A 24,007-nucleotide genomic window follows, 5' to 3' on the forward strand; every position below is an offset into this window, starting at 1 on the left:
TAAACGTCCACCATTTCTACTTGTAGTCAGGTGCAAGTGAAAGTCGCTTAGTCATGTCCAACTCTTTGCGACCTCATGCACTATACAGTCCATGGAATTCTCCAGGCCAGAATACTGGAGTGGGTAGCCTTTCCCTTCTCCAGGGGATCTTCCCAACCCAGAGATCGAACCCAGGTCTCCCACATTGCAGGCATATTCTTTACCAGCTGAGCACAGTAAGGTAAGGAGAGTTTTTTTTCAACTGTACATGTTTATGAAAACACCTGTGCCTCTGAAGTTAAGATGAAAAATACTTGTTTGATTGTGCAATCAGATCTTACTGTAAACTCCTCATTAAAGTTTCAGCCAAGTAGTAAATAAAAATGTGCAGGTCCTTAACTACTGTTTCACACATCTGCTGTGCCCAGGGTCATTTCTCCTCACCTGCTGACACATCCTTGAGATTTCCTAATACTCCCAGGTTAGGCAGAGGAGGAAAAGCCAGTAAAGAAGTTGAGAAGGAGCAACCAGTGAGGTGGGATAAGAAACCCAGGAGAGCATGGTGTCCTGGAAGCCAAGAGAACAATAAAGAGGAAGAGGGAGTGATTAAAAACATTACCAAATGCTGCAGAGAGATTAAGACCAGGGTGAAAAGGAATCTTTGTGTTCAGTTCTGTGCAGGCAGATTCAGTTAGAGGGAGGAACACACCGCAGCATGGGGTGGCCACAAACAGGAGATGAGTGGAGCTATCACAGCCAGATGGCATGGAGAAGTATGGCCAAGTCCCCCAGAGAAATGGGGCGGTGGCTGCAGGGGGTATGGGGTTAAGAAAGGCATGTTTTTGATAATTAGATTCCTAAGGCATTCCTTCATACCAGTAGATAAAAGTGAGAAGGAAGAATTAGACAAATGCAGTGGAGAAGAGCAGGCATCATGGAAGAAGGAAGTTGTTGAAACAGTGAGATGAAGAGCTAGAAGAGGGCAACTGACCTTCTGCATGCAAGCCCCTCTCAAGAGGTACCTTTTTATCTTTACGCTTTTTGTGACTTTCCAAGGGGTTGGGGCTAGATTTAACATATATAAATTTAAAAGCACACACAAATCACAGAACTCGGACTCATCCCATGGTAAACACTTTCAAAATGCTTTCTAGGCTGGTGTAATTTTATAGTTTTATCTTCTGAACCAGTTCTTTCACTCCTGGAAAATGTAATTTGTTTTCCAGCTGAGACACTGAACTTTACTTCACTAAAGCATAACATCTCTAGAATAAAGGCTGAGATCATACCATGTTTTCCGATGTTAGCCTGGTAACTTCATGACGGATACTTTCATTGATGTCATTCTCTTCTCTAAATAATTTCTGCAGGTGGTTGATTTCCTGACTTAGATGCACCACTTTGAAGTTCAGAGCTTCAATCTCCTTTTCATAGCAGTCCTTCTGGGACTGGAAATGGTTCTCCAAAACGCTGTCAGAGGAATGGTCAAGAAATTAACCACATGGTCTTTATCCTGATGACAACTCTCAGCAGTTATGAAAACCCACAATCAGCGCCAGGTGCTAAGCACATAAAGTTCACCTGTGTCCAAAAGGTTACAGGCTATGGAATTAGTAATGTATAATTACAAACTTCAGCTATGTGATGTTATGTGGTATTAACAGGTAGTGGATGATAAAAAAATTTTTAGACATTTAAAAAATTATGTTTCTATTCTAATAATTAAAAGTACGCTCTATTTGATGCAACAATGATAAAGACACATGTCACTACACATTTTTCAAAACCCATAGTATGTACAACATCAAGAGTGTAAACTATTGACTCTGGGTGATAATGGTGTGTCAGTGTAGGTTCATCGGCTCTAACAGATGTACCCTCTGGTGACACATGTTGATGGCTGTGTGTGTGTAGGGGTAGGAGGTATATGAAGAATCTCTGTACTTTCTGTGAACCTAAAAGTGCTCTAAAAATAGTTTATTAATTTTAAGAAAGCAAACATATTAAATTTAAACACATCTATATATCTAGGAAAGTGAAAGTGAGGGTTGGTCCATAAAGAAGGCTGGTGGGGGAGTCACTAAGTTGCGTTGTACTCTACCGACCCCATGGACTGTAGCCTGCCAGGCTTCTCTGACCATGGGCTTCTCCAGGCAAGAATACTGGAGTGGGTGGCCCTTTCCTTCTCCAGGGGATCTTTCCAACCCAGGAATTGAACCTGGGTCTCCTGCACTGCTGAAGACTGAATGCTGAAGAATTGATGCTTTTGAATTGTGGTGCTGAGAAGACTCTTGAGAGTCCCTTGGACTGCAAGGAGATCAAACCAGTCAATCCTAAAGGAAATCAACCCTGGATATTCATTGGAAGGACGGATGTTGAGCTGAGGCTCCAATACTTTGGCCACCTGATGCGAAGAGCCAACATGTTGGAAAAGACACTGATGCTGGAAAAGATTGAGGGCAGGAGGATAAGAGGGTGACATAGGTTGAAATGGTTGGATGGCATCACTGACTCAATGGACATGAGTTTGAGCGAACTCTGGGAAACAGTGAAGGACAGGAAAGCCTGGCATGCTGCAGTCCACAGGGTCACAAAGAGTCAGACATGGCTTGTGACTAAACAATAACAACAATATATCTATAGCAACACTGGCTAACTTGTTTGCTATCAGTTTTCATTTAATAGGTTATGTGTTTTACTACTTGGCCAGTTATCCCACAAAGAGATCGTTCTTCATTATTAAACTAACTGCTCAATCCTTGAAGAAATCATCCCAGGAATTATGAGACCATTCTGTAAGGAATTTACTTTGTCAATCAAATCTATGAAAGGTAAATTTTTGACTTTGCAATAGTGTTTTGTCTCTGAAAAACCATGAAAAATCCTGAGGGAAATTTCTCACCGTGTTGCTTTCTTTAGTCCTTCATAAGCAAACCAAAGTTCTCCATCCTCATTTAAATGTTCCAAATCTTCCAGAGAGAGCCTGAAACATGAAGAGGGTGAGAGAATCATTTCTCTCATGTATTATGTGTTTCTAAATACTTGTTCACGCAAAAATGATTACCTGTTTCTTACATCTTCAATGTCATAGCTCTCAAGAAGTTGTCTGGTGATCTCTGACATCTTTTCTGAGGGGAAAAGGCAGAACTGGAATAAATTACATTTTTGCATAATTTCTATTTTCCCATTTCCTTTTTTAGGGCCCGGTCCTCTAGCCCTACAGACTCTCTAGCTAACCATCTCATCAGCTAACTTACCAGCTATCCAACCAACCAATCATGAAGCCAACCAACTATTCAACCTTCCATATACCCAACCAACCAGCCTCAGATCAAAGGACACACTGCCCGAGTGGAGACACCTATGATGCCTTCAGCCTGCCTGCCATGGACTCAGTGACTCATATTTTCATTACCTCTCATTTCCCTTTTCTGGGACTGCACATGTTTTTCCACGTCTATCTTCTGTGTCTGAAGTAACTCTATCTCCTTTTCAAACTCAGAGATCGTCTGAATCCCAGCAATGACAGAACCATGTGAAGAAAAAACAGCTGTCACAATTTACAGCAGACAAAGGGAACACTAGTACTGTGTATTTATCTACGCAAGTTGTCCTCACCAGTTTCTCAGTTAAAATCTTGTTAAGCCCTCACTGCTCATAAAGTTTGGCCATAAAGTATTGTTTAACTATCTAAGCTACTGTTATTCTCACATGTACTTGGTTGTATCAACCGAGTTAGCCCCCCTACTATATAAAGGGAAAAAGTCAGTCCTTACTACCTGGGGTGGGGATGGGGAGGTGAGGGAGCTGAGAGAAGTCCAGGCACAAGGGCCAAGTTCTCTCTCACTCTATGATGGAATCTTGCACGCAAAGAAGTGGGCAAAGTCATCACCTATTTAGGGTTTGGGCTGCAGCTAGTCTTAGATGGAACTGAGTGGCAGGGCCAGGGTGTGCCCTGGGTCTGTGGGAGTTGGCAGGGAGGGCATGACCCGAGTCCAGGAGGGGGGCGAGGCTGCTTGTGGGGAGAAGGCTGCATTCTGCCTGTATTCACCTGTGAGCTCAGGTTTGTACTTGTGTAGATGTGGGAGCTGTACAGAGATGAATAACCCCTCCTGGATATTCTTTTCTGTTTTTGTGAGTTGTCATATCAGTGTGTATTAAAACAAAAAAAAAACTTTATCAATACTGGTGAATTTTTGTGTGGCCATTTAAAAAAATTTTTTTTATTTTGCATTATCTAGTCATTGAACTCAGTCATGTCCAACTGGCTCTCACAACATCTTTAAAAAGTGATTGCTATTTATTTGTATCATTAAACACAAAAGCTTTTAAATTACTTTTCCTTAAAATGTACTTATGAACAGAGCTGAATATGCAGCTTGCCTTAAAAATGGGGAGGGATGTGCTTTAAAAATCAAGCATTTAACAGAAAACATAGTCAAAGTATTTTTAGTTTATATGACTCAATTTTCAGGTACAATTTTCAGAGATGAGCTGGAACTGATGTGAGGCCAGATGTTTATATATATGATCTCCCTAACTGATAGTAATTCTTCAGAAGGCTTATCAATTGAGATTAGGTTTGGCTAATATAAAAATGAGATGTGCCCTTTTTTTGTTATTGATTAAAACACAGAGATAGAAAATCCAAGACTGAGAGAACAGTCCCAGGCAATTTCCAGCTCAATTACTCCACCATGCCTTTCAGCAGCTCCTGTTCTTATGGTTCAAAATATCTGCTGGAATCCCAGTTTCCCATCCACATCCCAGGTGGCAGATAGAGAAATGGAAGTGGAAGAGAAAAGGGTATACACCTTATCTGTGAAAGTAAGCACCTCACAGAAGCATCACTGAACAATGGAACCCTTCCATTTATGTTACCCATTCATGGAGTTGTAACTCATGACAAAGGAGGGTGGGGATTGAAACAGGAAAGCCATGTGTCTAGATCGCTACTATTGTTTTTAATTAAAAAACAAGGAGAAAATATATGTGTAGACTATAACCTGCAGCTTCTGTTACTGAAGTGTGGTGTAACAGTGTTTGGGACAGATAAAATTTTGCCTGTGAAATTTAAAAAAAAAACAAAACATCAAAACTGGTGAATTTTTGTGTGGCCATTAAAAATTTTTTTTTTTATTTTACATTGTCTAGTCATTAAGATCAGTCATGTCCAACTCTTTGTGACACTATGGACTGTAGCCCACCACACTCCTCTGTCCATGAAATTCTCCAGGCAAGAATACTGGAGTGGGTTATCATGCCCTTCGCCAGGTGATCTTCCCGACCCAGGGACTGAACCTGTGTCTCCTGCGTTGCAGACAGATTCTTTACCATCTGAGCCACCAGGCAAGCCCATTTTGTATTGGGGTGTAGCCAATTAACTGTGGAAAATTCTGAAAGAGATGGGAATACCAGACCACCTGATCTGCCTCTTGAGAAATTTGTGTGCAGGTCAGGAAGCAACAGTTAGAACTGGACATGGAACAACAGACTGGTTCCAAATAGGAAAAGGAGTACGTCAAGGCTGTATATTGTCACCCTGTTTACTTAACTTATATGCAGAGTACATCATGAGAAACGCTGGACTGGAAGAAACACAAGCTGGAATCAAGATTGCCGGGAGAAATATCAATAACCTCAGATATGCAGATGACACCACCCTTATGGCAGAAAGTGAACAGGAACTAAAAAGCCTCTTGATGAAGGTGAAAGTGGAGAGTGACAAAGTTGGCTTAAAGCTCAACATTCAGAAAACGAAGATCATGGCATCCGGTCCCATCATTTCATGGGAAATAGATGGGGAAACAGTAGAAACAGTGTCAGACTTTATTTTTCTGGGCTCCAAAATCACTACAGATGGTGACTGCAGCCATGAAATTAAAAGATGCTTACTCTTTGGAAGGAAAGTAATGACCAACCTAGATAGCATATTCAAAAGCAGAGACATTACTTTGCCAACAAAAGTTCATCTAGTCAAGGCTATGGTTTTTCCTGTGGTCATGTATGGATGTGAGAGTTGGACTGTGAAGAAGACTGAGTGCTGAAGAATTGATGCTTTTGAACTGTGGTGTTGGAGAAGCCTCTTGAGAGTCCCTTGGACTGCAAGGAGATCCAACCAGTCCATTCTGAAGGAGATCAGCCCTGGGATTTCTTTGGAAGGAATGATGCTAAAGCTGAAACTCCAGTACTTTGGCCACCTCATGCGAAGAGTTGACTCATTGGAAAAGACTCTGATGCTGGGAGGGATTGGGGGCAAGAGGAGAAGGGGACGACAGAGGATGAGATGGCTGGATGGCATCACTGACTTGATGGACGTGAGTCTGAGTGAACTCTGGGAGTTGGTGATGGACAGGGAGGCCTGGCGTGCTGCGATTCATGGGGTCGCAGAGAGTCAGACACGACTGAGCGACTGATCTGATCTAATAGCCAATTAACAATGTTGTGATAGTTTCAGGTGAACAGCAAAGGGACTCAGCCATACGCACACTTGTATCCATGCTCCCCTGAACTCCTCTCGCATCTCTGGATATTTTCTAAGTTAGCCTAAGTGTTTAAAGGTTATACAGCTTTTGTTTCCACAGTGGGTAAAATAGGAGATCAAGTTGGCATGTTTTGATCATTTTACATATATGACCTTACCCCTGTAACATGCCTATGAAGTGAGTAGAATGACTAGAAAACTGAAGATGCAAAAGTGTAACATGCATTGTTTAGGGTCACAGGGCGAGCTATCAGGACCTAGGACTATCCATCCTCAAGCTCCACTCTCTGTATTGTTAAAGTAAATGTTCCAAGTCTTATCTGTATTTACCTATTGCTACTTAGTTGCTCGGTCGTGTCCAACTCTTTGCAACCCGTGGACTGTAGCCTACCAGGCTCCTCTGTCCAAGGGATTTTCCAGGCAAGAATACTAGAGTGGCTTGCTTCTCAAAGGGATCTTCCAGACCCAGTGATTGAACCTGCATCTCTTGCACTGGCAGGCAGATTCTTTACCACTGAGCCACCAGGGAAGCCCTTATTTAGGTATAGGTATTTACCTATAGGCTTATTATAACATGTATAAATGATGATAATGGGTTTATTTTCTTTGAAAATCAGACTAATCTCCTTAATATACCACACTGAAGAGTTTAGATCATAGTTTTAGCTACCAGAGAGGAAGTGAGTGGTTTCCTCTCACTCACTTCACCCCAAGGGCAGCCACATAATCTCATGAAATACAAACTGCAGCCAGATGATGTGACTCCCAGATTGACATCAGTCTTACGTGGCTGCTAAGGATGAAGGGCTCACAGGTATATGTGGTCCTTCTGGATTCCACAGTCCAATCTACTATTTTAAACAGTAGGAAATCAGAACCCAGAGTCTGAACATGGGCAGTTCTGCTAAGAAATTCAGGTATGAGTCCATGACATATCTTCTAAACTATGCATGGCTATTCCATGATGATTACAGAGGATATTTGTGTAATTGTAACAACTATTCTACTAACATGTGTTTCACGTATCCAGTGGAAGCTTAAAAATTTTCCAATCTCACTAAAATGGTTTGCATTAAAGAATGGAGGGAGAAACAAGCTTGGATGCTTTTAGCTGATCCTGTGGGCTGCCGTCTGTGGGGCTGCACAGAGTCGGACACGACTGACGCGACTTAGCAGCAGAGCCGAGGGGACGTGAAGCCGCTCTCTCTTGTGCAGACAAATCAGCCAAGAGCTCGTGGATGATCGAGGAGTCTTACCTTTGCCTGCTTGCTCAGCCGGGCCACTTCTCCTTTCAGGCCATCAGAGGTGACCTGCTCTTCTTCCAGCTGATGCTGTAGTTGCATCTTCTCATCCTTGAGAGCTTTAATTTCTTCTTTCAAGGACCGGATCTGCTTCTCATAGTCTTGTGTTTTCAGTTCAAAACTTTTTTCAAGAAGTCTAAGCATCAAAAGAAAAATTTGAACCATTTCTAAGGTCTTTACCCTTAATTAGAACTACACATCATTTTGGAAATAAGAGGAGACTCAGAAAGGAGGAGCCAAATGAAGACCTATTGTGAGGACGGTGGCCTTATTTTTAGAAGACTGTTTTTATGTCCCCTTAGGTTAAGGTAGCTTCTTACCTCTTCAGAATCAGAGAAGTGTGGCTCTACAGTGATCACACACAGGGAACACAGGAGAGGGAGGCTGAACTTGAAGACTCAATGGTTGTTCGGGTACTATAGCCCCCAAGCCACCCTGGTTCCACATAGTCCCCTAAAGGGACCGCTTCACTCAGCAAAGACCTTGGCACATTCTGCCAAGTCCTGTCTCCTGCCTAGAATCAAGGATCCTGGAACAGCCTGGCTTAGTCCTAAACAAGTTAATATGGCCATTTAATAAGGAAAAGGGTCCAGCTTGTCAAACATTTTAGAATAAACTGCAGCAAATCCAGGTACCCCAAAGGCCACAGAAAGCCAATACCTTGTAAGAAGATTGCACAATTAAATACAGGGTAAGTGCCCAAGAAAATAACCCCAGACAGATACAGAACCTAGACCAGCCCCACACAGCCCACAGGGGCCCAGTCAGAATTGAAGCTGTCCAAGGAACTCTGTGAGTTTATTAAATCATTTTCCCACCTGCTGGGCTGTCAACTCAGTCCATTTTATGACTTGCTTTTATAGTACAATGGGGAAAATCCTGAGGAAGAGAGTCATATTCCCAATAGGATTTTGTTTCTTTTTTTCTTATAAATATTAACAAACATTTAAACTTTGTTTTCAGATTAAAAAAAAACAAAAACAAAAACTACAGTGTTCCTAAGAGTCCAGGAAAATACATTTGAAGAAGCAAATTGCAACCAGAAATCTTATGTAAAGAGAATCTTAAGACTTGTAGTCTAAGACTTGGAAGCTGACCAGGAGTGTGCCCACTGACTGTGGGACCCTTGAGCTTCCAGAGGGTTGTGATGGGACAAGTCTTTCCCAGTCAGCTGACCAGGGACCAGACTGAGCTGTGGGTGAGTGCTGAAGAGGACTGTAAAGAGCTCAGGCTGGCTCTCTAGCCCCTGCTTGAAATGATCGCTCTTAAGTGGCCTCAGATGACCAGGAGATGCCAAGAGCTGAGCTCCTCTCTTCTAAAGTTAAGAATTCATGGAAAAACAGACTTTTCAAGGTAAAAAGTTAACTAGTCCTATTTAAAAACTGATGTAAATATGATCCAGCTATTCCACTCCTAGGTATATATGCAAGAAAAAGAAAACACTATTTTAAAAGAATGCATGCACCCCAGTGTTCATAGTAGCACTATTTACAACAGTCAAGATATGGAAGCCACCTAAGGGTCCATCACCAGATGAATGGATAAAGAAGATGTGGTACATATATACAATGGAATGCTACTCAGGCATAAAAAAGAAAAATTTCCATTTGCAACAACATTCATGAAACTGAGGGATCTTATGCATAGTGAAATAGGTCAGACAGAAAAAGACACTGTGTTTTATAGGTGGAATATTAAAAAAAAAAAAACACAAATGAACATAGCAAGGCAAACAGACTCATAAAAAACAAACTAGTGGTTACCAGTGGGGAGAGGGAAGGTGGAGAAGAAAGGGGAAGGAGATTAAATGGTACAGACTACTGTGTATGATATAAATAAGCTGCTAGGATATATTGCATAACACAGGGAATATAGCTAACATTTTATAATAACTACAAATGGAGCATAATGTGTAAACATTGTGAACCACTATGTCGTACACCTGAAGCTAATATAGTATTTATAAATCAACTACACATCAAAAGGACTTCCCTGGTGGCTCATACAGTAAAGAATCTGCCTGCAACGTAGAAGACCTGGGTTTGATCCCTGGGTTGGGAAGATCCCCTGGAGAAGGGAATGGCTATCCACTCCAGTATTCTTGCCTAGAAAATTCCTTGAATAGAGGAGCCTGGCAGGCTATAGTCCAAAGCATTGCAAAGAGTCGGACAGGACTGAGCCACTTTCACATATGCACACACATACATCAAAAGAAAAAAAACTGATGTAGGATCATGAAACACTGTATGTATACATTAACTCTTGGAGTTCTTCAGTGACACTCTCTCCCCTGACTTCTTGGCATCCTGGCCCCCTCATCCAGACCCAGGGTCTTCCGCTAACTTCACAGGAAAGTTGTATATGCTGCCACCAAGGCAGCACTGTGCCATCTAGCCTCCAACAGAGACGCCAAGAATGTTCCATCTCTTTCCAGCACTCTGCCATGCAGCCCTATCTGGAGATCTAAAGACCTGTGAATTTACCCCTTAAGAGAGAGAGGCACAGACTGGAGCCTTTAGATCTTAGCAAAGCGTTTGTTGAGACAGGAAACATGGGGCTGGTACAATTCAAGGTTATGGGGACCTGTCTTTTTAACTAATTTTTATTGGAGTATAGTTGATTTACAATGTTCTGGTAGTTTCTGCTGTACAACAAAGTGCACCAGTTATACATATCTGCTCTTTTTCAAATTCTACTCCCATATAGATCATTACAGAGCACTGAGTTCCCTGTGCCATACAGTAAGTCCTTATTAGTTATCTATTTTAGATACAGTGGTGGGTATATGTCAATCCCAATCTCCTGATTTATCCCTTTCTCCCTTGGTAACTATAAATTTGTTTTCTAAATCTGTGACTCTATTTCTGTTTCATAAATAAGGTCACTTGTATCATTCTTTTAGATTCCTCATGAAAGCACTATCACATGTTATTTGTCTTTGTCTGACTCCACTCAGTATGACAATCTTTAGGCCCATCCATGTCACTGCAAATGACATTATTTTGTTTTTGTTTGTGGCAGAGTAACAATATGCCATTGTATTAATATATATGTCCATCTTCTTTGTCCACTTCTCTGTTGATGAATATTTAGTTTGCTTCCATGTTCTGGCTATTGTAAGCAGTGCTGCTATGAACACTGGGGTGCATATAATATTTTGAATTACGGTTTTCTCTAGATATATGCCCAGGAATGGGATTTCTGGATTGTATGATAGCTCTAATTTTAGTTAAGGAACCTCCATACTGTCTTCCATAACGGCTACACTAATTTTTATTCCCACCAACAGTGTAGAGGGTTCCCTTTTCTCCATACCCTCTCTAGCATTTATCGTTTGTAAATTTTTTGATGATCGCCATTCTGAATGGTGTGAGGTGATACCTCATTGTAGTTTTGATTTTTACCTCTCTAATAATTAGTGATACTGAGCATCTTTTCATGTGCCTCTTGGTCATCTGTATGTCTTATTTGGAGAAATGTCTATTCAGATCTTCCATCCATTTTTTTGGATTGGGTTGCTTTTTTTATATTGAGCTACATGAGCTATTGGACCTGCCTTAACTTATGTGAGGTGAGTTACACGCCTTACTGTCTGGGACAAGAGTCAAGTTTACAGATACAGTGTGAGGGTAGGGGGCAAAGAAGGACGGTTTAAGAGGCAATAATTTTCACCCTTGGACTTGAAAGCTGAAAAACGTGGCAGTCTCTGACCTCCTCACTGTCTTGGTGATAAAGAGAAAGCAAGATATTCCCAGTGGTCCACTGTGTCCATAACTCCAGAACCTGTGCAGTGTCTGAAATGTGCACCCTTGGGGACGTAGCTCTCACAAAGCTGTCTCTCACTTCCTAAAAATATCCGCACTGTGCTCTCCTGTGTCTGTGATCTGCAACCTGCAAGCTGAGAAGCAAATTAGAAAACAGCAGAGAGAGAAGGAAGCAGTGGCTTTAAAGCAAACGAGATTTCATACACTCTTTGTTGTTCTTCTTTTCGCACATCATCAAAGAGCTGCTTGGTGAGGTTATCCATTTTTTCTGTGAAAAGAGAATGAATGCTCTTTGAAATAGGTGTGAAAAGCAATGCCTTGATTGTTTCATGCCACATTTAACAAAGTAAGAATGTAAGAACAATCGGGTGGTATTTATTATTAATGGGACTTAAGATGCGAGTGTAATTGTCATCTTTTATAAATTAGAATTCTGCAATTAGAATCTGAATTGGACAAGTACAGATGGACAAGCTAGGCTGCGGATGGCTGCTCCACACGCCAAAGGAAACTGACGCTGCTGGTCCCAAGGGTCTGCACGTGACAGCCCAGGGCTGACGCGGCTCAGTGCTAAGGAGGCGTCTTTGTTCAGGGCCAGGACTGGGTACCACTTACACTGGGTAACTTGGCCAGAGCTAAAATTTGAGTGCAAATCCTTGGCAAGCCACAAACGTTATCCCAGCTTTGCCCTGACAATGCACGAGGATGGCTATAAAATTTTTAAAAAATGAGATTCTGAACGATCCCTGTTACCACTACCCACAGTCATCACCCCCTCCCCATCTTCTGATATAACAGCTCCAGGCTTACGGCCCACCCATCTGTACTTTGCAAATGGCCCAGGAGATTCTGAGGCACAGACAGGGACTACTGTGCTCTGTTAAAAGTTGGAAACAAGCCAGGTGAACCTGCAGGGTACAGTTGCCACAATTTAAATACAGTTATTTTCTGTGGAGTGAAAGTGTTCTCATTACACCAGAGGCGTCTGGTTCAGCCTGAAACTCGATTCCTGCCCAGTGCCTATTTCCTGAAGGACTAGGCCTGTGAACCGGTGAATGTGCATCGGGCCACCTCGGGCTTTACCTTTCAACTCTTCAGTCTTCTCTTGAAGCTTCAGCTGTATTTGTTCTTTCTGTATTTCCAATTCTGAATTATGCTTCTGAAGCTTTGCCAGTTTCTAGCAAAGGGAAGGGAAAAAATGGTTTTTTGAAAACCTTGCTTTGAGTTTCATCACCATTGCCTGCATATTTTTAAATTAGTTATTTTTCGGTCTCGGCGCCCATGCATAGGTAACAGCTGGCAGCAGCCCACTGCGAGATGCTGTGTTTAGCTCCACATGCAAGGGCTCCATGTGACTTCAAAAGACACTAGTTCCCAGCCTCATCCAACAAGGGCTGAAATCAAGGAGAAAGAACCAAATCCAAGGTCTTCCCAAAGTCAAGACAACTCCTCTGTCTTTTTATTGGCTAAAAATAGCCAGGATATTCATACATTAAATGTAGGAAATTTATGATATAAAGTGGATTCACACTTCGAGAGTCTTATGACTCAGGAAAGATGTATGATCACAGTAGTTCTCCAGCAAAGTCTCTGCTGGGCTGGCAGCTGGGGGCCCCTGGGTGCTGGTGACTGGCAGTGTGGGAGATGCTAGACTCTGTGTTAGTGCAGCCGGGCACTTGGTCATGGGAAGGGCAGAGGGATGCCCTAGTACCCCAAGCTGTCACCACTCTGGGTGTTGTGGGACTTTAGAAGGTGCAGAATGGCTGGTAATAAATAATGGGTTTGAAAATATCAGCTCACGCTTTTGCAGGGCTGAACTATTTCACGTGACAATTTTATCATCACAGTAATTCTGTCAGTCCCTTTTTGTTATTCCCATCTTCCATATGAGGAAACTAAAATTCAGAGAGGGTAAGCGACTTGTCCAAGTTTCCCAGACAGAGAAGATCTCAACCTGGGACATCTGGTTTTTACATCTACTGCTCTTTTTACTACGACATGGAGATGCAGACCTGCCCACGCTTTGCACTGCTGCCCTGGGGATGATGCTTCCAGGGTGCATGTCAGGTGGACAAGTGACAGCAGACCAAGGTCATGCTGGATGAGAGGGAGACATTGACTAGGGCCCTTTCTCAGGCCTTCCATCACTCCACACAAGTGGAAGGCAGTGAAAACCTTACAATGTGCTTCTTGAAGCACAGGTCTCCTCTTCCCCTTACCCTTTTCCCCTCCAGACTCTAGGCCTCAGATCTCCCTTCTCTAAAATGCAGGCTTTCTCTGGTAATGACAGCCAACAGCAAAATCTGATTTCTGTGCAGAAGTCATCTCTGTGGGAAATGCTGCACCATGATCTCTTCCACAGAAAGACTCACAAGCTACGTGCACAGTCATTTCCAGCACAGACCTCTTCCACGGAAGCCCTGTATCTCATCCCCTTCTCCTCATAATTCTGCCTGTGGGCGGCTGCTCTGTCCAGTTCAGATTCCAGTTTCTGAATCTTCTCCACGTCACCGGCCCGAAGGGCAGCCAGGCTGGTCAGCTTCTCCACCAGCCCATGGTTCTCTTTGTTCTGGAGGAAAGAAACATCAGATACTCAGGGGTTTATCCAAAATAAAGAAGCTGTTCCATTAGCTTCTTGCAACTTCTCATCTAAGTGGGAGGTTTTTTTTACACTGACCATGATTATCATCACAATGGCCCGTAAGCATCTTCACCCGGTGAGAATAAGGAGGCAGAGCTGGTCAGGCAAATGCTTTCCTGAGTTGGGGGATCTTTTGGTCCAAACCCTGGAGCTCCAGGACAACCCTAGTTCTGTGAGTTGAACTGGGTCTTCTTCATCTCCCCAAATCCACATGTTGAAGTCCTAGTCCCCAGTACCTCAGGATGTCACTGTATTTGGAGACTTGGTCTTAAAAGACGTAACTAAGGTAAAACGAGGTCACATGGGTGGACCCTGATTCAGTATGACTGGTGTCTTTATAAGAAGAGATTAGGACAGATGTGAGGGGAGGGGAGACGACGTGAAGACACATGGGGAAGAAGGCCATGTATAAGCCAAGGAAAGACACCTTGGAAGAGACCAAAGATGCCAACATCTTGATCCTAGACTTTCAGCTTCCTGCACCGTGAGAAAATAAATATCTGTTGTTTAAGCTGCCCTGCCTGTGCTGGCTTATCACGGCAGCCCTAGTACATGAATATCTGGAATGCAGCTCAGGCAGTGTGGGGTCTCCCACAGGCCCCGCTGCCAGTGGTCAGGGCTGTTTTTCAGGGCTGTTCCATACCAGCGACATAATGTGCAGGACTGCTGCACAACACAGGGAGGGGGAACTGTATCAAAACCTCAAGTTTTTGGTTTGCACATTCACCCACTCACCAAGGACTCCTATGATACAGCTTAGCACTACCTTTAAAGTTTATCAGAGGAGAATCTGATTATTACTTGAGACAGATGTAGGAGTGAGTTTTATAGATCTGGACACATTCCTGGACACAGCCTTCCCACACTGACTGAGGGTGTATGGAGTTTGGGTTTTTTTTTTTTTTCCTATCAATAGGAATGGAATGGGGAATCTTCCCAAACTAGGCAGGGCTGTAGTCAGACCACATTGACCTTTGGGGAAGTAAAAATTGGCAACTCCTCTGGGCCAATGCAGCTCTGAAGGAGCATGGCTTGGCATGAAGGTAGCATCTTTGTGCAAATTAGAAAAAGACACTCTTGCCTCAAGGCAGTACAACTCTACACCAAGACACATGGAAGTCACACTGGATTTCAGCTCCCTCTCCTTTCTTGGGCAGGTGCCCTTGTGCAGTATGCAACCTACACACTCGTGTGTATCAGCCCTTTACAGTGTACTTCTGCTTCCTAGCTCAAGTAGTCCATATAAACTGCTTAAACCTCCTAACATGGGCATAAATCTTCAGTGTTGACAAAAAATTAATTAATCAATAGTCAATATAAGAAAGAAATAAAGTATTTTATTTGAGTCAACCTGAGGATTATAACCCAGGAGACAGTTTTTCAGAAAACTGGTGACTGTTCCGCCTGTTAGAGGTCAAAACACAGGTATATAAGCTTTTGAGACAAAGGGCTATACATCAAAGTAAAATATTGATATTTTACACAGTCCAACAAGGCAAATAGCAAATCACTGTGACCTCTTAGAGGATTTGAGCAGACTCTTATCTCTTAAGGGGCTACCTTGCTAGTTGGGACCTGCCGGGAGCCGGCATATTGCATATTGAGTGCATATTGCATATTGAGTGCAGCACCTTCACAGCATAATCTTTCAGGATCTGGAATAGCTCAACTGGAAGTCTATCACTGCCGGGAGCCAGCACGAGGAGCTCCACCCATGACAAAGGTCATGAGGAAGGAGGCTTGGCGTACGCAAAGGCGGGATCGAGCCTCAGGAATCCCCCTGGAAATTCTCGAGCATCTACCCCCAAAACCAGAGTCTGCCTACTTTCTGCTTTGTGCTCTCACCTACACCTCTGACTTTACAGAGGGGGCTGTCCCCCACTACCTCTCTCTGAAACAAGAGTTAACTTATAGCTCCAGTTAATAAAGTTTCTGGGTGTGATAGTGTTTCAACCTACAAACTCCTTTGGAAGTCCTCTAGCCTGCCTGAATAGGTTTTTCCGGCCACATGTGATCGCTCAGAGCCTCCCAACTGTGAGAGGCAGGAGATGTTCTAAACTGTCTAAACACAGATTCCTTTGAGTAGTTAAAAGATTGATTAGAAATTGTATTGGTGAAGGGTTTTTCACTTGGTGGGCTAATGTTTGCTGCTAAGTCTCCATATCCCTTACCTGCTGTGTCCCTGGCAGTGTATTGATTAATATAATTGGTGTAAGTAGTAGCTTTAATGTTTATAACCTGGGACCCTTGAGTTAATTCTTTTTCTTGTTATAGCCCACCACACCTTTGCTCTGTAGGAATGAAACTTTATCTAATGCTTTTGGAGGGTGGCTCCTGACCAGTCACCTTTAGAGAAAAATAAGTTTTCTGAAGAAAGGGTCTTAAAATGTTAACAGGCCTCCGGGCCAGAAGATGATGCAAATCACCTAAGCTTTTGCATATGATAAGTCTGCAGGAAGAAAGCCTGGCTTGCTGCATGACTCTACCCCTTCCCCCATTATCCTCTATGCATAATTTAAGGTATAAAAACTACTTTGGAAAATAAAGTGTGGGCCTTGTTCACCGAAACTTGGTCTCCCCATGTCGTTCTTTCTCTCACCTTCTGGCTGAATTATTCAGCCTCTTTTCTCCACTGAATTTCCTCACTGAGCTATCCTTATTTCAGCCTCTTTTCTTCACTGAATTTTCCTACTGAACTATCCTTATTCTATTACTCTTTATATCCTTAATTAATGTTTAATTAAGCAGTTGTTTCCTGATCCTCGCCGACACCGTCCCCGCTTCGAATTCCCTGGATCCACCGGGGCTGGACCCCGGCAGGGACCTGAAGGAAATTGCTTTCTTTTGTGGGGTGGGGGCGGGGTGTTAAATAGACATTTCTGTGTCCTCTAAGGGGACCCAGCTGTCGTATAGCGCAGATGCACAACGTCCACTAATGGGGATAACATTGTGGCTCAAAGGGCAGAGAAAATTTTATGTTCAATTTTTCTTGTCTTGCCTTAAAATAACTTTATTTCATCAACAGCATAGTTAAGGAACTAGTCTGGAACTAAAATAAATCTGTTAGAAAGAGTAAATATGAAGGATGCATAATGAACACTTACCTGGTCTTCTAACTTTTTCTGCAAACGCTGAACTCTGTAAGTGAGCTGAATGTTGAGCACGAATCGTCGGATATTCTGAAATCTGCGTCTGGCCAGCCATGCCCGGGCATATTTCTGCAGGATCACAGCCTTGTGTTCCTTCAGCATCTTTAAAAGAAGATTTTGGGAAATGCAAAATGGGTCTCCACTGTTTTTTCTCATCAACTCTTTCAGTGTTGAGAGATGTAACTACCAGAATACTCCTACAGGGTGAAATACTAATTTTTTGTAGTCAACCCACACAATTCTGTTTACCTATTTTTTTTCAGATTTTTAAAAATTGAACTCTAGTTTACTTACAATGTTGTATGAGTTTCAAGTGTACCGCACAGTGATTCAGCTATACCTATATATATATTCTTTCTCAGATTTTTTCACTATAGGTTATTACAAGATATAGTTCCCTGTGTATACTCTGTGTATAGTCTTCGTAGTTTATCTGTTTTATATGTAGTAGTGCATATATGTTAATCCCAAAGTCTTAATTTTTCCACTCCCCTCCCACTATCCTCTTGGTAACTAACCCTATGTTTGTTTTCGATGTCTGTGAATCTATTTCTGTTCCATAAATAAGTTCATTTGCATCATTTTAAAAGATTCCACATATAAGTGATGGCACATGATATTTGTCTTTCCCTGATTTACTTCACTTACTATGATAATTTCAAGCCTCAACCATGTTGCTGCAAATGACATTATTTCACACTTTTTTAATGGCCAAATAACATTCCGGTGTGTATGTGGTATGTATGTACCACATCTTGTTTATCCATTCATCTGTGAATAGACATTGAGGTTGTTTCCAGGTCCTGGCTACTGTAAACAGCACTGCTATGAACATAGGGGTGGGTGGATCTTTTCAAATTAGAATTTGTTCTAGATACATGCCCAGGAGCAGGATTGCAGGATCATATGGTAATTTTATTTTTAGCTTTTTAAGCAACCTCCATATGTTCTGCATAGTGGCTACACCAATTTACATTCCCACCAAAAATGTAGGAGTGCTCCCTTTTTTCCATAACCTTTCCAGCGTTTATTATTAGTAGATTTTTTGATGATGGCCAATCTGACTGGTGTGAGATGCTACCTCACTGTAGTTCTGACTTGCATTTCTCTAAATAATTAGTGATGCTGAGAATCTTTCATGTGCCTCTTGGCCATCTGCATGTCTTCTTTGGAGAAATGTCTATTTAGGTCTTCTGCCCATTTTTTGACTGGGTTATGTTTAGTAGTATAAGCTATTTGTATATTTTGGAAATTAATCCTTTGTTGGTAGCATTACTTGCAGATATTTTCTCCTACCTAGACTTTGGAAACAATAACCAAATCCTGGCTGCAGCAGACACATATGAACAGACACTCATATCCCAGAAAGCCACACCTTTTGATACCTCCTCCTTGCCAGGAATCCTCGGGTGTAGGCCTGGATGGTGATAGTGGCCACACGAATCAGCTGGTACAAGTTGCGGACGAGATACGCTCGACAGTACTTCTGAATGACAATGGCTGCCCACGCTTCTTTTAAGGCAGTGGCAGTAACAGCTTTCCTTGGTTAAAAAGAATGCAGAGTAAACCTGTTGCCAATGGGGCACTGACTTCCACCCCAGAGCAACCAGCTTGCACAATACTTCTTAACTGAGGCATATTCCAAAGTTCTGCAAATTATGCATTAAACGTTGGAATGGTTTACGCTAATGTCTAGTCAAGATCAGTGTTATTACTTCTTCTTTCCATCCTGATTTGAACATGGATCTGTTCCAGGAATGAGGCACCACAGGGGAACTATCCCACTCTTCACATTCAGGCCGATCACCCCACCATCACTCACATACCCACAGAGGCTGTGACAACACAACTGTGCTTTGGCTTTGCGCTTGCTCATTCATCTAGTCATTCATGTGGGAGATCATGCTGGCACCTCCAGATCAGGGGTTGAAAAACTATGGCCTTGGGGCCACAGCTGCACCTTCCCACCTGCTATTGTCACATTTTGTTGTAACATAGTCACACTTATTATTTACATATAGCCCATGGCTGATTTCATGCTACAAAGGTAGAGTTTAATAGTTGTGAGAGAAACCACAAGACCCCCAAAAGCCCAAACATTTGGCCCTTACAGAAAAAGTTTGTCAACTCCTATATGATGGCCTGGAGGTGAGGAGAATGTTCTTACCTGCAGAGTTTACAACCTCGTAAAACAGACTTAGAAATGGTCAAGTGGGATAAGAAGAAAAATAAAATTACTACTAAAAGATCTGTAAGAAAGATCTTACTGAACTATCATTCTGCTTGGGAAGAACTGACATGTCAGCCAGGCTTGACAGAAAAGTAGGATTTCTGAAGACAGTAAAGGCTAGAAAAGGCATTTCAGACTAAGGGACAGGTGAAGACATGGAGGCCTAGCAGTGCCTGAAACATTCAGAAAAAGAGAATTTGTCTGGAGTTGCCAGAATATAAGATACATGGAGAAAACTGGTAGTTAGTGAGGTGAGAAAAAATAGATGGGGACTGTTTGTTATCAAAATATGTACTTACTGAACATGTACTATGTGCCACTCACTGTGCTGGGTCCTAGGTATGGATGCAGAGGCAACCAGGCAAGTATCATCCCTGTCCTCTCAGAGCGTCTGTGCTTACGGCTCCACCCAAGCCATGGGGACCCATGAGTACCATGTCAAAGGCTGAGTGCCCTTCTCTGGGAAACAGGGGCCACTGCAAGCATGAGAGGCAGGAGCAGGGGCTCTATGAGGTGCTGCTTTAGAAGTCAGGAAGGAGAGGCAGCGGGTAGAGGGCTGTGCTATAGAGTGAAACACAAATGATAATGAAGGCTCCATGCAGGGCAGGGGTGTGGGAATGAAATAAGCAGGACAGACACAGGAGGCAAATGGAGGAAGCATGAGTTTGGGGAAGACAGTAACTCTGGACTTTCCTGCCCTGGGGACTCCTGCAATTAACTGAAACCAGAGGCTTGAGAGGGAAAGCGAGACTGACTGTAAGTGTATGTAAGATGGTTGCCTAGGGGAGCGTGGGCCAGGAGGTAGGGGCAGGGTGGTGGAATGGCAAGCCCAGTTTGGGGTGGGCCGAGATGAAGGCTGTGGTGTGTCAGTCACGTGGAGGAGCCCAGATACTGCTGGAGGTCAGGCATAAGGCTCAGGATGAGGGAACCTGAGCTACACAGCCTATCTTTAAAAACCTGGCTCTCCTACTACCGTCACAGCAAGGGAAGGAGGGAGGCTGGGCAGACACGGAGATGCTCACAGTGCTATCCAGGAAGGATGCTTGTCTCGCTGGCCATCCCAGGACGGCCTCTTGGGAGCGCTCACAGAGGGGTGGGATGGCTGTGTCCTCCACTCGGGCAGCCCTACCCAGGGGACTCATTGCTTGTGGGCAGAGCCTTGCCACGATCTCTCAGGCATGGTCTGGCCCCACTACCTGCAAGTTAGGTTGGTCAGTGGTGTCCTTATTCAGAAGCTTCACTTGGACCCTGATCACCCTTAGGCGTTTTCAGTTCCCAAGGACTAGCGGCTCAGCCTCTCTACCTGGTCTCACCAGGAATTCTGGCCCTCTTCAGCAACACCCTGATCGGGGCTTTCTCTCATCAAGGTCTTGGTTGCCACCTCTGCCATGTGGGGACAGTACGCAGAGTCAGCACCACCTGCCCCCAAGGACACACCCGTCTGCTCTTGAGGCTCACAGCCACCTGTGTACCCACACACACATCTGCACCTGGGTCCTGGGAGAAAAGAGGCCCTGGGGGTGATAGGGAAGAAAGTCGTACAGTTGCTCAAGTTTTCTTGATTCCAATTCCGAGGGTAAAGAATCTGCCTGCAATGCAGGAGACCCAGGTTTGATCCCTGGGTCTGGCAGATCTGGAGAAGGGAATAGCTATCCAATTTCCAATTGCCTGAAGAATTCCATGGACAGAGGAGCCTGGCAAGCTACAGATCATGGGGTCTCAATGAGTTGGACATGACTGAGCGACTAACACGTACCCAATTTTCACTCCTGGTTTCAACATACCTCACGGTTTTCTGACCCCGGAAGTACTGCTGGATGATCAGGGCCGCTTGTCTCTCTCTGAGGAATTTTTTTCTCTGGAGCCAGCCACGGACGTGCTTTTGTATCGCAATACAACCCTGCCTCAGTTTATCCAACCGGAGTTTTTCTAAATAAGCCACTTGCCCTGCTCTGAAGAAAATTTTGGTTTTACCAAACTGGTACTGATTAGAATCCTGGAAGAGAAAAATGACATAATCAGAACAAACTGTCAAATTTTCTACAGTATTTGGAAAAGATGTTTAGAGATCCAAACACACCACCAATATTGTTATTTTGACATCTCTGTTCTTTGACATAAAGAGGAAAACTGATTGTGACCTGGAAGTTTATGTTTTGCCTTTTTTGTTTAAAGACTCTTCAGAAGAAGAAGTGGACAGGAGGGTGAGAGGGGATGTTTGTATTGTGGGTGATTTTCAACTGGGCTGCTGGGGAGCTCCAGCCACTTATAGGTGGTTTTCACAGAAGGGCAGAGGTGCCTGGAAAGGCTTCATTTCTGTCTTCATTTGGCGTCTCTTCATCAATCTTCCAACAAAACGAGAGAAGAGTCTCTACATGGACATCGCCAGATGGCCAACACCGAAATCAGACTGATTTTTGCAGCCAAAGATGGAGAAGCTCTATACAGTCAGCAAAAACAAGAGCAGGAGCTGACTGTGGCTCAGATCATGAACTCCTTATTGCCAAATTCAGACTAAAGTTGAAGAAAATGGTGAAAACACTAGACCATTCAGGTATGACCCAAATCAAATCCCTTATGACTATACACTGGAAGAAATAGATTTAAGGGATTAGATCTGATAGACAGACTGCCTGATGAACTATGGACAGAGGTTCGTGACATTGTACAGGAGACGGGGATCAAGACCATCGCCATGAAAAAGAAATGCAAAAAAGCAAAATGGCTGTCTGGGGAGGCCTTACAAATAGCTGTGAAAAGAAGAGAAGCAAAGGAGAAAAGCAAAGATATATCCATTTGAATGCAGAGTTCCAAAGAATGGCAAGAAGAGATAAGAAAGCCTTCCTCAGTGATCACTGCAAAGAAATAGAGGAAACAATAGAATGGGAAAGACTAGAGATCTCTTCAAGAAAATTAGAGATACTAAGGGAACATTTCATGCAAAGATGGGCTTGATAAAGGACAGAAATGGTATGGACCTAACAGAAGCAGATGATATTAAAAACAGGTGGCAAGAATACACAGAAGAACTGTACAAAAAAGATCTTCATGACCCAGATAATCACGATAGAGTGATCACTGACCTAGAGCCAGACATCCTGGAATGTGAAGTCAAGTGGGCCTTAGAAAGCATCACTACGAACAAAGCTAGTGGAGGTGATGAAATTCCAGTTGAGCTTTCCTAATTCTGAAAGATGATGCTGTGAAAGTGCTGCACTCAATATGCCAGCAAATTTGGAAAACTCAGCAGTGGCCACAGGACTGCAAAAGGTCAGTTTTCATTCCAATCCCAAAGAAAGGCAATGCCAAAGAATGCTCAAACTACCACACAATTGCACTCATCTCACATGCTAGCAAAGTAATGCTCAAAATTCTCCAAGCCAGGCTTCAGCAATACGTGAACCGTGAACTTCCAGATATTTAAGCTGGTCTTAGAAAAGACAGAGGAACCAGAGATCAAATTTCCAACATCTGGTGGATCATCGAAAAAGCAAGAGAGTTCCAGAAAAACATCTATTTCTGCTTTATTGACTATGCCAAAGCCTTTGACTGTGTGGATCACAATAAACTGTGGAAAATTCTGAAAGAGATGGGAATACCAGACCATCTAATCTGCCTCTTGAGAAACCTCTATGCAGGTCAGGAAGCAACAGTTAGAACTGGACATGGAACAACAGATTGGTTCCAAATAGGAAAAGGAGTACATCAAGGCTGTATATTGTCACCCTGCTTATTTAACTTCTATGCAGAGTACATCATGAGAAACGCTGGGCTGGAGGAAGCACAAGCTGGAATCAAGATTGCCGGGAGAAATATCAATAACCTCAGATATGCAGATGACACCACCCTTATGGCAGAAAGTGAAGAAGAACTAAAGAGCCTGTTGATGAAAGTGAAAGAGGAGAGTGAAAAAGTTGGCTTAAAGCTCAACATTCAGAAAACGAAGATCATGGCATCTGGTCCCATCATTTCACAGCAAATAGATGGGGAAACAGTGGAAACAGTGTCAGACTTTATTTTTGGGGGCTCCAAAATCACTGCAAATGGTGACTGCAGCCATGAAATTAAAAGAGGTTTACTCCTTGGACGGAAAGTTATGACCAATGAGGTGGATAAAACTGGAGCCTATTATACAGAGTGAAGTAAGCCAGAAGGAAAAACATAAATACAGTATACTAACGCATATATATGGAATTTAGAAAGATGGTAACAATAACCCGGTGTACGAGACAGCAAAAGAGACACTGATGTATTGAACAGTCTTATGGACTCTGTGGGAAAGGGAGAGGGTGGGAAGATTTGGGAGAATGGCAATGAAACATGTAAAATATCATGTAGGAAACGAGTTGCCAGTCCAGGTTCGATGCATGACGCTGGATGCTTGGGGCTGGTGTACTGGGATGGCCCAGAGGGATGGTATGGGGAGGGAGGAGGGAGGAGGGTTCGGGATGGGGAACAC

At 43.1% G+C, this 24,007-nt stretch overlaps 1 protein-coding gene across 3 annotated transcripts in view; it reads right to left on the minus strand.

The window, feature by feature from the left end:
- Positions 1 to 24,007, minus strand: part of MYO5C (myosin VC) — a 119,902-nt gene that overhangs the window by 34,151 nt on the left and 61,744 nt on the right. For all 3 annotated transcript variants that reach the window (XR_825014.1, XM_010836750.1, XM_010836751.1), the window contains 11 exons: positions 21,333 to 21,544; positions 18,694 to 18,859; positions 17,274 to 17,420; positions 13,933 to 14,097; positions 12,612 to 12,705; positions 11,733 to 11,796; positions 7,720 to 7,900; positions 3,395 to 3,488; positions 3,044 to 3,107; positions 2,882 to 2,962; positions 1,269 to 1,449 (listed from right to left, as the gene is read on the minus strand). Coding sequence is in view for 2 of the 3 variants with exons in the window: in XM_010836750.1 (XP_010835052.1) it covers positions 1,269 to 1,449; positions 2,882 to 2,962; positions 3,044 to 3,107; positions 3,395 to 3,488; positions 7,720 to 7,900; positions 11,733 to 11,796; positions 12,612 to 12,705; positions 13,933 to 14,097; positions 17,274 to 17,420; positions 18,694 to 18,859; positions 21,333 to 21,544 (1,449 nt within the window). In the remaining variant the exon portion in view is untranslated. The remainder of the gene's footprint in view (positions 1 to 1,268; positions 1,450 to 2,881; positions 2,963 to 3,043; positions 3,108 to 3,394; positions 3,489 to 7,719; positions 7,901 to 11,732; positions 11,797 to 12,611; positions 12,706 to 13,932; positions 14,098 to 17,273; positions 17,421 to 18,693; positions 18,860 to 21,332; positions 21,545 to 24,007) is intronic.

The sequence above is a fragment of the Bison bison genome, unplaced genomic scaffold, assembly GCF_000754665.1.
Source record: "Bison bison bison isolate TAMUID 2011002044 unplaced genomic scaffold, Bison_UMD1.0 scf7180017864066, whole genome shotgun sequence".
In the NCBI taxonomy this organism is placed as follows: domain Eukaryota; kingdom Metazoa; phylum Chordata; class Mammalia; order Artiodactyla; family Bovidae; genus Bison; species Bison bison.